Here is a 19,123-nt window from a genome sequence, read left to right on the forward strand (position 1 = left end):
ATTAATTAATGAAAAGCTAATTAAAATTAATTAAATTTTCTAGCTTGAATTTTTGAAATTTTCAAAATTTGGATATACATATTTTAGCCGATTCTTCCATTATGTATATACTGAAAAAGTGCAAGCAAATATTAGGTTACAAAGTTAACATTAAAAGTAAGTTAAAATGTTTTTCTCTAGTATTACATATGCCTTTGATGTAGGCCCTCAATACACTTCAAAGAAAAATACCTCCTCTGGAATGACATTTTATACAAACGAAATTTCCCTTTTCTTTTTTATCATGTAAACAAGGGAGCCACCGTGGTGCAATGGTTAGCATGTCCGCCTTGCATACACAAGGTCGTGGGTTCGATTCCTGCTTCGACCGAACATCAAAAATTTTTTCAGCGGTGGATTATCCCACCTCAGTAATGATGGTGACATTTCTGAGGGTTTCAAAACTTCTCTAAGTGGTTTCAATGCAATGTGGAACGCCGTTCGGACTCGGCTATAAAAAGGAGGTCCCTTGTCATTGAGCTTAACATGGAATCGGGCAGCACTCAGTGATAAGAGAGAAGTTCACCAATGTGGTATCACAATGGACTGAATAGTCTAAGTGAGCCTGGTACATCGGGCTGCCACCTAACCTAACCTAACCATCGTGAAAACAAAATAATAATTATGTATAATATATTTTCTTGAATTTGTGGAAAAATATTTACTTAGTATTGTGAAATCCTCATGACAACTGCCTTTCTAATACAGTTTAGTTAAAATTTTCTAAAATTTACCTAAAATTTCTAAAATTAACCAAAAATTTTCCTTTGTTCCTACTGTTTGTCATCAGAAAATAAAAAAATTAAATTGAAAAGAAAAGAAATAAGACAAACATATAAAACTACGATAATTTTGTTGTAAATGTTTTCAATAAAACATAGTACAATTTTGTATAAATTTTCATTACAAGTGTTGCTTGTGAAGAAAAACTTTTCAAAGATTCTTTACATAAAGTCGGTAATTTCTATAGCAAAACAAACATAAATTGTTGACCACCTGACAGATTTGTAAAGTTCTTATCTATTAAAGGATTCGATAATATGAGGTTGTTTTTATGTTTTCGTAGAATGAAATTTATATGCATTTTTCTTAGGGGATTTTTCGTGGAGAAAAATGTTTCGGTTGGGGACTTTTTGGGGATATACCTTCGAAATTTGGGGAATATCTCGCAAAAATCTGGCAACCGTGCTCGGCACTTTTAATTGATACAATTAAAAATTTTATAGATCGTAAATCTCGATTTTTTTAATTGAGGCAATTATTTATTATTTATTATTTGTATTATTATTAGTTATTTCACCTTTATTATTATTAAGTTTTAGCCGCTAAAATCAAAAATAAATTTGTAAATGCAGAATAACGTTACAACTTTATTTTTTAACAAATTTTATAAAAAGTGGACCTATACAAACTTTCAATATCGATTTGGCCTTAATAGTGTTGACATAGAAGAAGATTAAATCCCATCCACTTGTTTAACTTTATTTCGATGTGACGTTGGTTGAATCGCGGACAATCCATAGCCCATAAAACGTAGCAATTAATCCTAATTTACTTATGCTGTTTTATTGGCTGGGAATATTCCATTTATTAAATCACACAAGCAGTGCAATTAACATTAAATTGTTTATTTGATTATTGTTAACCGTATTTTTCAGCTTACGTACTTTTATTGTTATGGTCAAAAAGCGCGTGATTTTCTGTCAGGCATTTTTCGTTCGCAATGTTTATTTGCGTATGTGAATTTATATATTGCTGTTATTATTAGCGCCTCTATAGTATATTTATAGATCCAATCATTCAAGGCAGACGAGAAATGATGAATAAAAAATAACAAATATTCCATTTTATGACAAAAATATCTCTGCCCAGTGGATAACATGTTTTAAGTTTAACTCTATATAGACTCTGCGTCCTGGAATAGATTACAAAATGTATCTGATGTGATTATCATAAATTGTAGATATAATAATTTACCAATTATTTTGTTCTCACATACAGCTGCCATAAAATGGGAACATAGAAGGTGTTATAAAATTTGGTGTCACATGCCCCGGGGAGAAATTTCTATTATCAACTTTGAAATTAACGAAGTTTTAGTTCACAAATTCCTTAAGTTTGACTTCTAGCACATGGAGAAAAACCATGTTTGTCATGAAAGGAAATATAATGTGGTTCAAAATCTTTAAATATTGGTCCTGAAAATATATTTTAATTGATTGAAAAAACATAGTCAAGTGTAAAACGTAGTGATGCTTTTTTTTAATTAAAGAGATATTATCAATTTCTGTGGCACATTTCAATCAAAAATGTAAACACAGAACTCAATTGTTAATTTGATACAACCAAATACTTTGTCCAAAAAATATGTTTATTAATTCAATTAAAAAATAATTGAAATTATTACTGAATTTCTTATATAATATTTTAGTTGTTTTTTCCGTCTTTATTTATGTTTTTTAGAAATTCCAAAGGTAGAATTTTTAAAAATTATGTTTAAAATTTCGACGACATTCGGTAAGGAAATTTTCATTAAGTCTTTTAGTGGATTGTGAAAAAACATAAAGTATATTAGTTTGAAGTGCACTCGCGGTAACGTGAACACCGCCTAACGTGAACTCCGCATAATATGAGCACGCTTTTTCTGGCACTAACTACTCCGTAACGCTGAAAACCATGAAATTTAACATTAAGGGCAGATTCACCATATCCCTACCCTCAAAAATGTTTAAATGATTTTGGCATTGATTTAGAGCCAAATATGCGTCTTCTTAAAATAAAGGCATTTTTATGAAGCTATCCAGCTTGAAATCTAAAACTAAAATTAGGATACTGAATTCTAAATAAGATTGTCCTTGTGTAAATTGCGTGTCCTAACATTTTTGTTCAATAATTTTTCTTACTACGTCAATGTGTTTTCATTGTAAACAGTTATGGCTCGTTTGGATATTGATCCTTCGAGGAAAATAAAAAAGTTCAAGAGTTGTATTCAAAATTTATTTATAAACTATAATTTGTTCATACTTAATTCCTTTATTATTATATATTTTTTTTACTGCAATAGTAGACAATAGTAAACAGTTCTACAATAGAATTTATTTCGATCGTATATGGGCAATCTGCCTTGCTCTCCTCCTCAGTCGCAGTTGTTGCCAAGACGATAAAGTTAAATATTTTTTTTTAAATCTGCAAATAGCCCAATCTCCTCTTCAATCGCATTAATTTAAATTGAACGCGAAACTTGATTACGGTCCAAGCTCTTGACAAGTAAAGCAGAGGGAGCAGCGCGCACTCAGTACCTCTGACCACTTATATGTACATATATTGCATCCATACGGTTGAATGTGTGTGATTTTGTGTCATAATTTGCACATATGTAGTATGTATGTAAACGCCACCCTCAATCTGCTTAAATTTTCTATAGATATTTTTTGTGACAGATTGATCTGAACACGAAGATCGTCTGTTGTCACGCCGAAGACAGATTGTTTTTTGTGTGCTAATTGAAATTTTTACCCTCTTCAAAGTGTTACCACACACACAGAAAGAAGTTAATCAAACCAAAGCGGTTTCATCAGTGTTGCCAATTTGGTGCTTTTAGCACCAAATTTAGTGCTTTTTGATTTCTAAAAAGCACCAAATTGCCTTTTTGGTGCCTTTTCAAAAAAAAGCACCAAATTGGTGCTTTCTGGCATTTTCATTTAGTGCTTTTGGTGCTTTTTCATTTTGAACAGTATTAAGTTTAACTGATACAAAAATTTTGATTAGACTTTCAAGAGCCGAAGAAACTCAAATTTATTGCCAAATATAGAATTTGATTGTTATGAAGTTGGTATTGATTATTTTTTAATTAATATTGTTATTTAGGGTATTCTGTAGGAAAGTCGAACGATGAGTGCCGAATTTTTGAATTTGGTAAAGATGTCATTAAAAACGTTGTATTAAATTAACAAAAGCACGCAGAATTGGAATAAGCAATAGACTTCTTCCATATATTAATATTTTGAAAGTTGAAAAACATGACTGATCAAAATGAATTGGACGAAAGCATTAAAACTGATCAAAGTGTATACTTAAATAGCGGTTCATAATGGTGAATACTAAGTTCGAGTTTTGCCGCTAAAGTGAAAACTATATCAGTAAAAACGGTATAAAATTATGCATATTTGCTGCAAATTTTATTATAATGGGGAATAGTCAAATTTTCACAAAGTTTGTATTCCTCAAAATGAATTATTAAAGAAAAGTAATTGTGAAAAAATGAGTATTTTAGCAGCTAAACTCGATCTTAATACCCACCTTAACTTCTTAAAATTCAATTCATAATACATCTTCGGAAGTTTTTTTTTTTTTTTTTTTTTTTAGTAGAGCATTCAATTTTCGATTTTGTGGTGGAAGGTGGTATGTTAGAATTTATAATATATTTTTGGTGCTTTTTGGACTTGGGGAGTTGGCAACACTGGGTTTCATATTAACCCAAGAGATTGGGAATCACTGTAGTACTAGAGTATGAATAAATCACACGCTGAGAAGAAATATGGTTACCGCCCCATTCGAAAAGCAAAAAATATGATTGGATACATTTTATATCTAACAATTTCCCCGGTTGTCCCAAATTAAGAAATACCTGCTCAAAATTTTCAATTTTTTTTATTTTTTAACTAAAAGTGATATATTCCTGTAAAAGACCATATGTTAGGTTAGGTTAAATTGGCAGCCCGAGTTATTTTCAGGCTCACTTAGACTATTCAGTCCATTGTGATACCACATTAACTAATAGTACCTATTACATATGGGCACTTCTAGTTTTAACCGCTGAACCTACTCGATTATTTTTTTCTGCTGAACCAACCATATTGTTCCAAAAACATGAGCAGACTGCTTCAGTTAACATTTTCCAGGCCCGCCAGTAATCTAAAGCTGTATGCTCCTAAAATTCACTTTCGCCTTACACAAAATGGGACACACTCACACAAGAAGTGTTTAATTGATTTCTTTTCCTCCGCATCATATCATCTCATACAGTAGTCATTAACAGGTTGGCTGATAAGTCCCCGGTCTAACAAAGAAAAACACATTTTTTTTGTCAAAATTCGTTTTTATTATTCACCATAGTTCCCTTCAAGAGCGATACAACGATTATAACGACCTTCCAATTTTTTGATACCATTTTGGTAGTACTTCTTCGATTTTGCCTCAAAATAGGCTTCAGTTTCATTGCAGCCAAATTTTTTTCCCTGCGAGCATTCTTTTGAGGTCTGAGAACAAGAAAAAGTCGCTGGGGGCCAGATCTGGAGAATACGGTGGGTGGGGAAGCAATTCGAAGCCCAATTCATGAATTTTGCCATCGTTCTCAATGACTTGTGGCACGGTGCGTTGTCTTGGTGGAACAACACTTTTTTCTTCTTCATATGGGACCGTTTTGCCGCGATTTCGACCTTCAAACGCTCCAATAACGCCATATAATAGTCACTGTTGAAGGTTTTTCCCTTCTCAAGATAATCGATAAAAATTATTCCATGCGCATCCCAAAAAACAGAGGCCATTACTTTGCCAGCGGGCTTTTGAGTCTTTCCACGCTTCGGAGACGGTCCACCGCTGTCCACTCAGCTGTCCTGAGTGGACAGCTGTCCACTCAGCCTACTGTTGATTGGACTCAGGAGTGTAGTGATGGAGCCATGCTTCATCCCTTGTCACAAATCGACGGAAAAACTCGGGTGTATTACGAGCTGCAAACACCGCTCAGAATCATCAACACGTTGTTGTTTTTGGTCAAATGTGAGCTCGCGCGGTACCCATTTTGCACAGAGCTTCCGCATATCCAAATATTGATGAATGATATGACCAACACGTTCCTTTGATATCTTTAAGGCCTCTGCTATCTCGATTAACTTCATTTTACGGTCATTCAAAATCATTTTGTGGAATTTTTTCATTAACACGATATGGTCTGTATCAAACATTTTTAGGTTTGCTTCTGTCCCAAAATTGTAATCGTCGTAAATGTAGAAAAAGTAACAAACGTCGCAAACTCAAAATACTTCAGTCCTCTCAGCCAGTCGAAGAAATTTCAATTCTTAGGAATATTCATAAAATTGTTTAAATGTTCATAAATTAAAAAAGAAAAACTTGAGTTATTTCAATTGGAGACTCCAAGGCAAAATTGCGATGGTGCAGTAAACGTGATGGTCGATACACGCTCTTAATTAACCTTTCACAAATTTCTGCAGAAACTGGAAGAAAGGAGTGAATTTTATAAAATCACTTTATGGCTTATTTGCGACAATTTCCATACTAATTAAAAAATTTCAAAATTGTAGCTAATCATGCAGATAGCTAGTCATGTCGCAAAAGTCACAGTTTGTGACAGGTCAACCCTGGTTATAGCGGATATTAGGAGTGATATCTGACGTTTTGAAAACACTAACATATCTAGTGTGCGGTGTAAGTTTGGATGGGGCCATTCTCCCATCGGACATTCGCCATCATAATGGCCTCGCACAGTATAAGATTGCAGGTAGCCAGAGGTTCAGAGTTCCCCTGGAATATGTAAGGTAGTTCGTTGAGAAACTTGCTGCAGTTGATTTAAGGAACACAGAGTCCAAGAATTTTATTGCAGGTTGACTCCCTGAGTATATATTAATGCCAACATTTGTTGGAACATTAATTCTCAGCCAATTGCCACTTATTTTATTGCTAATATTGGAACCTGAAAAACACTACAGCAATTAAGTAATCGTTTCGCTATTCGAAGATCCAAGTCTTTGGAATATACTCCGAAAACCACTTATCCATTCAATTTGGAGCCATCGGTGTAGAAATGTAGACCATAACATTTAAATATCTAAAATAGTTTTCAAGACACATACTATATGACCAAAACGAATTTACACTGAAAAAAACTATTGTTGTCAGGACAAGGATTTCTTGTCCTTAAACTACAAACACGATTTTTCTTTCTCCGATATAAAGTTTTTACTTATCCAAAAGTCGATAAACTTTTTTTGTCCTTATAGTTAAGTCATTCGACTTAAAAATTGGTATCTTTACATGAAAGAAAATTTTGTTGGACTAAGGTCAACTCTACTTTAATAATTCTGAAAAATCTTCAAATTTTATGAAATCGTTTTAAAATTGGTTAACTTTTGGTATCTTGAGTACAAAGCAAAAAAACGTAGGACATGTTTTTATTACATTATTTTATCGACGTTTTTTTAAGTTTTAAAGGACTTTGATAGTACATGAAGAAAAAAAAAACAGAAAAAATGATTAAATTCAAATTTGTTTCCTAGTATCAAGTACTCAAAACTCAAATTTAAAATAGAATTGTGTGTTAAAAGTAACCTTACTTCAATCCTCCGCTTTTTTTTGGCTCGGATTCAATACCAAAATCCTAAGTTCAAACGTGTCACATACAATTTTTTGTTCGAAGAATGCGTTCTATAAAAATAGGAAGAAATTAAATATTCCCCATTATTAATTACTGAACATTTAATATCATTTGTGAGTTTATCATGAAAAATTTTGCAAATTAAAAATCTACTTTTTGAATTAACCCTCATTTTCAGGAAGCTCCGTTAGTGCTACGTTAGCGTAAAGAACTTTTAAACCATGCTATGTACATATATGTCATCTTGCGCATATATTCCATAAGAACTGCTGAAAATGTTTCAGTTAAAGATATTTCCATTTTTCTTTCTGTTAACTGGCAATTAAAGCCTAACGGACCTACATGAAAATGACCGAAAATGGTGGTTTAGGTTAGGTTATGTATAGTGGCAGCCCGTTGTGTTTAGTCTCACTAAGAATAGAACAAAAAATTTGACCAATATTATTAACAAATTTCTTTAATATATGATATAATCTTTATTATAAATAAATGTTCCATTAATCTTAGAATTGTGTTGTGAATTTTTAAGCGATACGTCTTCACTGTTGTAACTCATGCCAAAAATACTCTACCAAATAATGAGAAAAAAAATGTACCAAAATTCTACCAAATTTAAAAAATCTTATTTTGAAGTATTTGTCAAAATTTATTTCTATAGAAAATGTTGTTTCTACCAACTGTGGCAACCGTATACGTCTTAAGAAATACACGTACACAAATGTTCACCCACCGACATTCGCTGTACTTGTGTTTACACCCAAATAATGGGATTAATATTTAATCTAGTGGCACGCCACTTGGCACACGGATTGTGTTTGCGCCCTTTGAATTTGTTCGCTTACCGACAATCGCTATGGTTGTATTCACACAATGCTTCCAAATCAGCATTCAGAAAATGTCGTCTCTCCCAAATGATTTCGATTTGTTTTATTCTTGCTTTCGTTTCTAAATTAGTGAGACCCTCTCCTATACGCGACAATATTTCCTATACTATTTGGTTCTCCCCTTTCGATGCTACAATGTTTTTTTTTATTTTTTTGTTTATTTAGTTTTCACCGGCAAACTAACATTGAAAACATATTGAATGGATGAGAGGGCACGTGTTTGATGGACGAGTTTGAATTGTTCAGTTTTCAATACGAGCCAAATGATAATGACCGCAATTAGCTATTTTTAGAAATGGGAAAATTTAATTAAAACAGAGATTATTAGAATGTCAACCGAACGTCGTCAGACAACCATTGCGGTATGTGCTCGTATGAATTCAACTCTCTCGTTAGTTGTTTACGTTTACTTTCATGTGAAGAAGATACTGTCATAGTAGTTGGGTCGCAACAACGTTCCATTGGTTTTGGGCTAGTCTCGTTGTTCCATTTACCGTAAAAGTGAGTTGACATAATTTCAGTCTTGTTCGTTATTTTCATCCAATCTTCCGTCTCTGTTTGCCGCCTAACGTGGATCGTAGTAAGTGTTGTCATTTGCCTAGGTCGATAACAGGAGAGAACGAGAGCTAACGAAAACTAAGGCGAAATACTTTATCAATTGCTCATCATACAGTAACTAAACTGTTGACTATTCTTCTCTTTGCATGTTCGTTCATAAGGCCTAGGTCAAAGCAAATAACATATGTAGATGCTCATGTTCATGCGATCCTAACTAGCTTGTGCGATTAACAATCGAGCTCAATTTAGAGAAAAATGTTTTCCTTAAACTCTTGTAAAGTGTAAACACCATAGTGCCTCAAATACCCGGATCCAAAGATTTTGCATTACAGTAATGATTCTGGTGTTGATTCCGAACCAAAGAAGCGGAGAATTCAAGTAAGGATACATTTATGTCACAATTCTCTCTTCAATTTGAAACAAATTTTAAACAATTCGTTTCTTCATCTTAAATTTCTAAATTCCAAATTCAGACTCGACTTCAAGTAGAAATTATGCTATGTTTAAAGTAAAACAGTCAAGATACTAAACGTCAATAAATTTAAAGACGATTTCGTTCATTTTGAAGAATTTTTCAGATTTATTATAGCAAAGTAGAGCTTAGTCAAACAAAATTTGCTTTCGTGTAAAGATAGCTAATTTTAAGACGAATCACTTAACTACAAGGGCTAAGATTTATTTTGAATATGCTTCGTCTTTGATTTAAAGTTAAGTTAAGAAAAAGTCACAAACGAGGCACAGTAGAAACATTTTTGCTTTCCAAATACACTACTCCTTTGTCTTGCTCAATGTCCATTGGCTGACTTATTGACTTCCAAATTGGTACCACAATTTGGATTTTCCTCGATAGATATGACCTTTTAGGTCATTTGGTAAATATGGATTTAGCTTCTTTCTTAATTTTAGGAATAGGATTGAACTGCCAGTTAACAGAAAGTTAAGTGCAGATATCTAGTTATGTTCCTAATTGGCTTGTGAGTATATTGGCAGAGTGTCAGACGTTTTAAAATTATTTGGTAACGTGCACTGAACGAAAAGCATGCCCGGTCGCGAATTTGATTTTGTCTTTACATAATTTTGGTATTGATTCCCAGCCAAAGAAGCGGAGAATTGAAGTAATAATAATTCTAAGATACAATTCTCTGTTAAATTTGAGTTTTGCTTACATGATTCTAGCAAACAAATTTTCTTTTTTTTTTATTCGTTTTTCAGCTTTTTTTCTTCATGTGCTATAAAAGTCCTTTGAAAACCGGTTAACGACAACATAAATGCTTCAACTAAGAAACGTCTTGGAAATAAAGTATTGAAAACATTTATTTTAGTGTGTAAATATAACCATACACACAAAAAATTTTTTCGTCTTCAATCACGAAATTAATTGATCCAATTATTTTTAAATGAAAAGTCTTCAATAACAAAAAATTAATTAATTAAAAAATTAATTGAGCTTTGCAAGGAGAAAGTCTATTACTTTGTAAAATGTAAATATAGAATCATTATTATATTTTTGTTAATAACCATTGTGAAAGTAAATATTGTTAAATGTTTAAATTATGATATTTTATAGATAATATCTCGCTGAAGATGATCACCAAAGGTGTATCGAAATATCTGAAATAGCAATATTTCAATAATAAAACAATGAAAAACAATTACAACAGCATTTTTCATTTATCATGACCTCAAGCCAAACGAAAAAAAATCCCAAAAAATTTTTTTTTCTTTTTATTTTTTAATAGTTTTTCAGCTTTTTTCTTCATGTGCTATAAAAGTCCTTTGAAAACCGGTTAACGACAACATACATGCTTCAACTAAGAAACGTCTTTGAAATAAAGTATTGGAAACATCTATTTTAGTGTGTAAATATAACTATACACACAACAAATTTTTTCGTCTTCAATCACGAAATTAATTGATCCAATTATTTTTAATTGAAATGTCTTCAATCACAGAAAATTAATTAATTAAAAAATTAATTGATCCAATTAAAAAATTTATTGATACTATTAATTTTTGTGATTGATTTTTGTTTCAAAATGTAAAAAAAAACTGTTGAATCAATTAAATTTTTAATTGAATATTTTTTAAAACTCAATTAAAACTTTAATTGGAAAATTTTTCTGTGTAGCGAGAGGCGAAACATTTCGCTTGTCAGCAAAAATTTTCTTTTTCCTTGTTTCCGAGTGTTTTGATGACCAATATAGCATGATTTTTTAATATTTAACATTGGAGTTGAATAAGAACATGTAATATCGTGTTATTTGTTGAGTTATTTGAAGATAAAAGAATGTCCACTTGGCCAGGCAACAACAATACCTGATGGTGAGTTCAAACAATTGAAAAGCGATGGCAACACTATACCATTTTCCTCCAAGGAATTGGTATAGATTTTAATTTGGTGGTACGTCACTAACAGTCACGGTATTCCGTCGCGGATTTTTGGCTACCCATAAGAAACAAACGTAAACACATGTTAGCCTACCACCATCACTATGGTTATGTAGTCAAGGCACATAAAGTCAATAAATTGAAAGATGGTTTTGTTAATCCTTTCACTACCGAAATAAACCTAATGTTAAACACTTTAATTTTTCTTCTGTTTTTACTTGTACTAACAGCATGTAGAACAAAAATTGCCATTTTGAAAACCTACCTCAATTACTTCAAAAACTATATGAGCTTGTTCTGAAAACTTGATTGTTGAATTGTGACCAAACGGCCTTACGAAAATAAGAGCTATTTGGCCTATAATATCCTTCAAAGTGTGAGAAAAAATACAAAAAAGTACCCGAAAAAGTATCAGCCATGGTTTTTGTATGAAGGAGCATTTACTAGAAACATACAGTTGAAAAATTTTCTCAAATTTTCGTATTTTTCGTTTATAGCTAAAGAAGTTTATAAAAATGTATTTTAGACCTCACCAATATGGAAAATATTTATAGCTTGTTTAGATTAAAGCCTCTACTTTAAAATAACATCGAGAAATAAATCGAAACTAAGTGGGATAATAGAATTTGGTGTCTTTTTCGAATGTCCTTCTAAGGGGACATCGGTAGTGAAAGGGTTGATTTTGAAGAATTTATCAGATTTATAAAAGCTAAGTTGACCTTATTCAAACAAAATTGTCCTTTATGTAAAGACACCCAATTTTCCTTCATGTGAAGACCTCACAAAGTTTATTGACTTTTGGATAAGGAAAAAACTTTAAATGAGAGAAATACGTCTTCTATGCTAAGCAAAATTAGCATTCGTATTTAAGAACATCTTTCGCGTCAAACAATATTTTTTCAGTGTAGTAAACCAACTAACGTAACCTAGTAATCAACACAATCTATTCTGGAATCAAACTGGTGTGCAGTTTTTTAATAAAATCATCGATATACCTTATATTGTGAATTATAAATGGGGGTTATTCTTTTTGAATGGATTTTGGTGTCGACCAATACATGTACATTTGTTTTTTTTTTTACAAAATTATACCAACAGAGACTTTTTTCTCTACTTTACTTTTACAGAAGTGGCATTCCTCACGACACAACCGGCGATATTTAAATACTGTTTGGCGGCACCAAAATCCAGGACTTATATTACCAGTGTAGAGGGAAGCTCTGCAGCGACTGGAACCAGAACCCAAGATATTCTACAAGAAATTGCAGTTGATGAATCGGATATAACGACTGAGCAAACACCAGCAAGATATCGAACTTTCAGAGAGGAGGACTTTGAACATTTACCACCATCACAAGAACCAACCCTAAAACAACCCCACTCTTGCTTGGATGATTTGGTGTTACACCAGTCGCATATTGAATATCCTGTCAAGTCCCGTTTAAGCACACTAGACCACATAGAAAAGGAATTTTCCAAGCCAAAAGGTTTCACTGCACCATCTCGGCTGGAAGGCAATTTGAACAGTTCGTTGAACGATTTGCTGTTGATATCCAGACGTTCGGAACGTTTGTCAAAGAGTTGTACTGCGATTTCTTCTATCGGTGAAGGCCATTGCAGCATCGTAAAAAGAAACAAAATAGATAAAGCAAGCAACATGTCGGCTATACCAACAACCAATAGTGCTGGAGCTGCTGCCGCTAGCGATAAGCAACCTTGGCCCAATTCCAAGGATGACTATGAGTTGAGGGATGTTATTGGTGTTGGTGCCACAGCTGTAGTGCATGCAGCTCTATGTATACCACGCAATGAGAAATGTGCTATAAAGCGTATCAATTTGGAGAAATGGAACACCTCTATGGATGAGCTGTTAAAGGAAATCCAAGCAATGTCTTCTTGCAACCACGAGAACGTTGTAACATATCACACATCGTTTGTGGTTAGAGAAGAGTTGTGGTTGGTATTGCGTCTTTTGGAAGGCGGATCTCTGTTGGACATTATTAAACATAAAATGCGTACGAGCAATTGCAAAAATGGTGTTTTTGACGAGGCTACTATTGCCACAGTTTTGAAGGAGGTATTGAAAGGTCTCGAATATTTCCATTCGAATGGCCAAATTCATCGCGACATTAAGGCTGGTAATATTTTAATCGGTGATGATGGTACGATACAAATTGCAGATTTTGGTGTAAGTGCTTGGTTAGCAACAGGCCGAGATTTATCACGCCAAAAGGTACGTCATACGTTTGTAGGTACACCTTGCTGGATGGCTCCGGAGGTTATGGAACAAGATCACGGGTATGACTTCAAAGCCGACATATGGTCGTTTGGCATCACCGCTATTGAAATGGCCACCGGCACTGCACCATATCATAAATATCCACCTATGAAAGTACTAATGTTGACTCTACAAAACGATCCACCCACCTTGGACACAGGTTCCGAGGAAAAAGATCAGTACAAAGCCTATGGCAAAACATTCCGCAAGATGATTGTGGAATGTTTGCAGAAGGAGCCATCGAAACGGCCAACTGCTGCCGAATTGCTTAAGAATGCCTTTTTCAAGAAGGCTAAAGATCGCAAGTATTTGACACAGACATTGTTGGCATCTGGTCCCTCAATGGAAACGAGAGTACATAAGGCGGCCAAGAGACAGCCTGGCCAATCGGGACGATTGCATCGAACTGTTACTGGTGAATGGATGTGGTCCGACGAAGAAGATGACAACGGTGGCAAACGACACTCTTCGGATTCGGAATCGGATGAACGGCCCGTAAACCGTTTAGAACGAGCTGATTCCTCGGATAGTGATCGTGAGGATCTATCGGAACAAACTGAACACACTGCCTTTGCTACTGTTCAACACCAGCCACAAGCGCAATCACATCAACCTGCACAGACGCAACACGTTCAGCCACAATCTGGAACAAATCCACAACAACAATTCGTTCAGCAACAAGGACAAGATGTGCAGTTGCAGCAGCAGTCCCAACAGCCCCCTGTACAACAACAGCAACTACCTGCCGTTATGTCGCCCAGTTCTGTGGGTCAAGCAATTGATGCAATGGCACAAATGCCACTGCCATCTGCCGATTCCACTGTAATGACAGATGCACCTCCAGTCAACTTGGTCCTGCGCATGCGAAATGTACGCCGAGAATTACATGACATTCGATTTGAATTTGCTGTTGGCAAAGACTCTGCACAGGGCATAGCCGCTGAACTAGTTGATGCCGGTCTAGTGGATCCTCTCGACACGCACGCCATGGCAGCTAACTTGCACCAATTAATCGAACAACGACATGCAATGAAAACCGTAACGTTCCAATTAAATTCTGGGGTACAACCAGGTGAAGTACCCGATGATCGCTCGCTGGTCGGGTATGCTCAAATATCTATAACAGATTAGGAATTATCCCCCGCCAAAGAGGATAATACGAAAAACATTTATTTATAAAGAAAGAAAGAACTTCAAGCATGTCCCGACGAAATCCACACCACTCGCAAGCAGAAGCCTTCGCCAAGATGAAATTCTTTCGCAGTAGAATAACCAAACTATGTCAGTTCGATTATTGTTATCAGTTTCCATTGTCTCGCTTCCTTTATGTTAATTGCAAAATGTCAATGTAACTTTTACATAAGATATTGAGAAGCGAATAAATTACTTTGAATGTGAACTACAATTCCCCATTTAATGCAATCCGCACACCACTCAATATGCTATCAAATTTTTACATATAACCAAGTGGTCAATACTTTTTCAAGGTACCATCCATATGAGAAAAATGTATTGTTTTATTTAATGAATTCATGTCATATATGCTTTTTTATTTTAACTTTTGATTCACTTCATTTTACTATGTAATTATTTATAAATATTTTATTTTAAATGTTGTAATGTTTTGTTCTTTTTTGTTTTTTTTTTTTTTTTTTGTTTTAATAACAATGATCCCCTGATACCCCATTGCTACAATATAAACTATTTAGCAAAAAGAAATACAAGCGAATAGATTAATTGTGTAATTAATAAGTACTTATCATTCGTTTATAGTTATAAATATTTGTAATTTATTGAAATTTCGTTAAGAGAGAGTATTTTTGAATAAAATCAAATTTTTAATCAAACGAAAATTAGTGAATATAATAGTACAGGCATTTTTTAAAGATGTGCTGATGCTAACTGTATTCAGTGATAAGAAATTCAAAATGGCAAAGAAATTAGTTTATTAAAATTTTTGTTTAATCAAAAGCTAACAAAAAGCAAGGAATTATATTGAAATTGATTTAATCAGACCGCTTATTTTCGAAGCTCGGCATTAGTATAAATAGCAACTTTCGGATAAATATATACCCAGAGAAGAAAGCTATAAGCAAATTCTCGCGATGAACCAATCTTGCCGACCTATGCATTCTAGACTTCATATTTCACCAAGCAAATAAATATGAAGCGGGCATCCATTAATAGTCATTGATCCAGAAATATAGCCAACGTAAGGGGAAGTAGTTTCATTCCAGTACGAAAACATATGTTATACGGTTATAACACGTTCTTATCGTGATTTCGTTCCTGGAAAATCGTATGGGGATCAAAACTTTTAAATGTAAAACACTTTAATTTCGCTATTCTGATCTTGAACGAAGTACGGTATTTGCACCAGACAACAGCTGCCTAAGTCTACTCGCTTTTGCTTTAATGAATTTTTGAAGCTATAGAAATAAATGCGACAGGATAGGATCGTTGTTGTTCCCTAAAAGCAAGCAAATGTTAAAAATTCTCGTTTTTTATCCTTTTTGTGTAATTTAAATGTTGACCTAAGCCCTTTTTAATTTCGAATAAGATGTATGTTCATGTGTGATAATTCCTTGTATTCTTTGTAGATTTTGAAAATTTTATCACACTCCACTTATTCGCTACTTTCTCGTTTTCGTTTTCTTGTCTCTTTTGAGCAGCTATGATTTCATGGAATGCTCTTCTATAACAAAATATTTCAAAATCGACGTCGTGCCAAGTCTTATATGAGGAGTTTCAAATTTGCCCGACGAAGAATCTGGTGCTTTGACTCGCACATTATAATTTGTTGATTTCAGTTCTACCTGTTCCAAATAAGAACCAAAACATGAAATGGAAAATATTCAATTGAAGTGCGATTATATCCCTCTGTGTGCAACACAGAATATGCACCATCAAACAAACACTTTCTATTAGTTGCAATCACACACCCGAAAAACATCATAACAGTGTCTAACCAAAAAGGTAGATAGATGACTTCGATTACACTAAGTGCAAGTGGACAGCTAAGAATCACATTATAAATCACTACCAATATTAAGAGTTAATTAGTTAAGTATGAGAGTAATATATATTATTCCTTTTTACAAAAAAAAATATACAAATGGCCAATTTATATTTATTTGTGTAAATTAAGCCAGTTTTGTTTAAGTGTTTGTTCTTGTAATTTAAAAATTAAGAGAAGAAAAAAAAAACAATATTAAGTAAAAACACATAATTTTGTTTAGTAGTACTACTACCTATAATATAAGATTAAAATGTGTGTAACTTGTTTGGCTTTAACTAAATTCAATTCGAATTGTTTTGAAACTAAAGGAAGTACGAATGGTATCACTTTTCTAACTGCTTCTATTTTTAGTATATGTAGGCCTTTAATTAAATTTGTAATGATATGGTTCAAATGTAACGATTTGAGAGCAGTAGAAAAATAAAAAAAACGGATAAAGCCTTTTCCAAATAGAAAACCAGAAAACACCTGAAATTGAGTGGAGTTTTGATTTACAGAAGTTGGAAGGGTAATAAAGTTTGTATAAAAATGGTTAATAATCATGAATCATGGCGTATTTGAATAAATTCATCCACAATACTGAGCGTGAAATATAAAGTGTGAGATATCAGCCAAGTAAATTGCATTACATATCCTAACCAAGAATTCGTCAAATAAAAAAATATAGTTTTATTTAAAGCGTTGCATTCAGTTAAATTGAATGAATGATATGTTTTGATTTATCTTAAATTAATATTTTCTTATTTAATTTATTTAGAATTAAGTCCTATTTAGTTAGTTTAACTTAAATAAATTATGTTTTTATTACAATGCAATTTAATACAACGTATTTTGATTTCATTTAAATTAGGTATCTATACCAATGTTGTCGGGTTGGAGGTTTTTCCCGCTACGTCGAAAATTTATTTGCGGGTTTTTAGCGATGAAAAATAAATAAAACAATACTCAACCATATTCGGAACAATTCGGACATGAATTTGAAGAAGAAATGATTCGGGAGGTCAAAACAAGTACCTAACTAAAAGCAAGTATGCAATAGCATTACTGTCGCTACACTTTTCACATGCTTCTGTAGAAAGAACATTTTCAATGTTCGACATAGTTACAGACAAATTAAGAATTCGTATGCTAACTTCAATAGCTAAAAGCCTTCTAGAGTTAATTATTCCATATATGATGAGTGCCATAATGTTACTCCTGCAAGTGCAATGATTAAATTATTTACTTCGAACAATTAGGACACTGCCAATGCAGAAGATTTAGTAATTTTTGACTATTTTGGGCGAATATGCATATATTTACTGAATTTTATTTCGATTGAGTTTTTTCTCAAAATTTGGAAAGAAATGTTTATCTATTTACATTTCTAAAATTTGTGGGGACTTTTGAAAAACTCTAGAGCAATTTAGGTTTTTTTTCTTGAAATATGGGGGCAAGGTTCACAAATCACCTGGCAACACTGATCTGTACACAGGAAATAATTTATATTTATAGCCTCCCTAGCTAAAAATTAATAGAGTGAAATTATAGGTTCAATTAATGTTTTATTTTATAAAAAAAGAATAAAAAGCAGACTTCAACATAACTAGAAAATTAATTTATAATAAAGCAACTGAAAGTAGTTCCACACTTTTTCCTAGCAAAAATGGTGTTAAAAGCACTTCTAAAAATGTCCTCATAAAGAAGTTAATTATTTTAACTACACAGGAAATTTTTTTAATTTATAATTTTTGAATATTTTCGATGTCAAACGTTTCAGACAAGCGTTTATTTGGCAAAATGTCACAAAATTTTTTAATTCACATTCAAAACACTGAATTCGGATTACGCCTTAAAAAGTAACGTAAATTCAGTGCAGCAGCTGTTCCAATGGTGGACATCCGCCCTATGACGTGCCCATGTTAAATTCATTGCTTTTTCACCACTTCCGAACCCTAAAAGAACGTTTTTGTTTTGCACCGTTATTAATATATTCATTGGAACAAATCTACTTTAGCACAAATTGTTGAAAATAAACAAATTTTTTTGAGTGTAAGAGAAGGGGTTTTAAATCGAAAATGTAAAGTAAAAAATTCGTCGGAAAAGCCTAGTTTTCGAGATATCGTCATCTGAAAATCGGTATTTTCCTTTACATTTTTGTTAATTCTGACAGCAATTTTTCATGAAATCAATAAAATACGTTTTTTTTACATATTTGGTAAAAATAGTGCATTTTAAGCAGAAAATATGAAGCAAAAATTTTGTCGGAAGAGCGTAGTTTTCGAGATACCGACCCTTATAAAGTGGAAAAGCCTAGTTTTCGAGATATCGTCATCTGAAAATCGGTATTTTCCTTTACATTTTTGTTAATTCTGACAGCAATTTTTCATGAAATCAATAAAATACGGTTTTTTTACATATTTGGTAAAAATAGTGCATTTTAAGCAGAAAATATGAAGCAAAAATTTTGTCGGAAGAGCGTAGTTTTCGAGATACCGACCCTTAAAAAGTGGGCATAGGTGGTCGGCCTTCGGCCGGGGTTTGGTACTTTCTCCTATGGACATAATCCAAAGTGGGCTAACGCGAAC

The 19,123-nt window shown here is 33.1% G+C and overlaps 2 protein-coding genes across 7 annotated transcripts in view; both read left to right on the top strand.

Moving 5' to 3' along the window:
- fray (oxidative stress responsive kinase frayed) overlaps window positions 1–17,030 on the top strand; it is a 74,785-nt gene extending 57,755 nt beyond the window's left edge. The window contains exons 2-3 of one of the 3 annotated variants that reach the window (XR_012718039.1): window positions 12,387–15,024; window positions 16,210–17,030. Coding sequence is in view for 1 of the 3 variants with exons in the window: in XM_075291199.1 (XP_075147314.1) it covers window positions 12,387–14,668 (2,282 nt within the window). In the remaining 2 variants the exon portion in view is untranslated. Of the gene's footprint in view, window positions 1–12,386 lie in introns of all 3 variants that reach the window. The other 2 variants (XR_012718040.1, XM_075291199.1) reach the window with 2 other exon arrangements.
- Window positions 1–19,123, top strand: part of LOC142221454 (E3 ubiquitin-protein ligase RNF181 homolog) — a 112,294-nt gene that overhangs the window by 57,755 nt on the left and 35,416 nt on the right. The gene's annotated exons all lie outside the window — the stretch shown is intronic.

The sequence above is a fragment of the Haematobia irritans genome, chromosome 1, assembly GCF_050003625.1.
Source record: "Haematobia irritans isolate KBUSLIRL chromosome 1, ASM5000362v1, whole genome shotgun sequence".
Classification (NCBI taxonomy): domain Eukaryota; kingdom Metazoa; phylum Arthropoda; class Insecta; order Diptera; family Muscidae; genus Haematobia; species Haematobia irritans.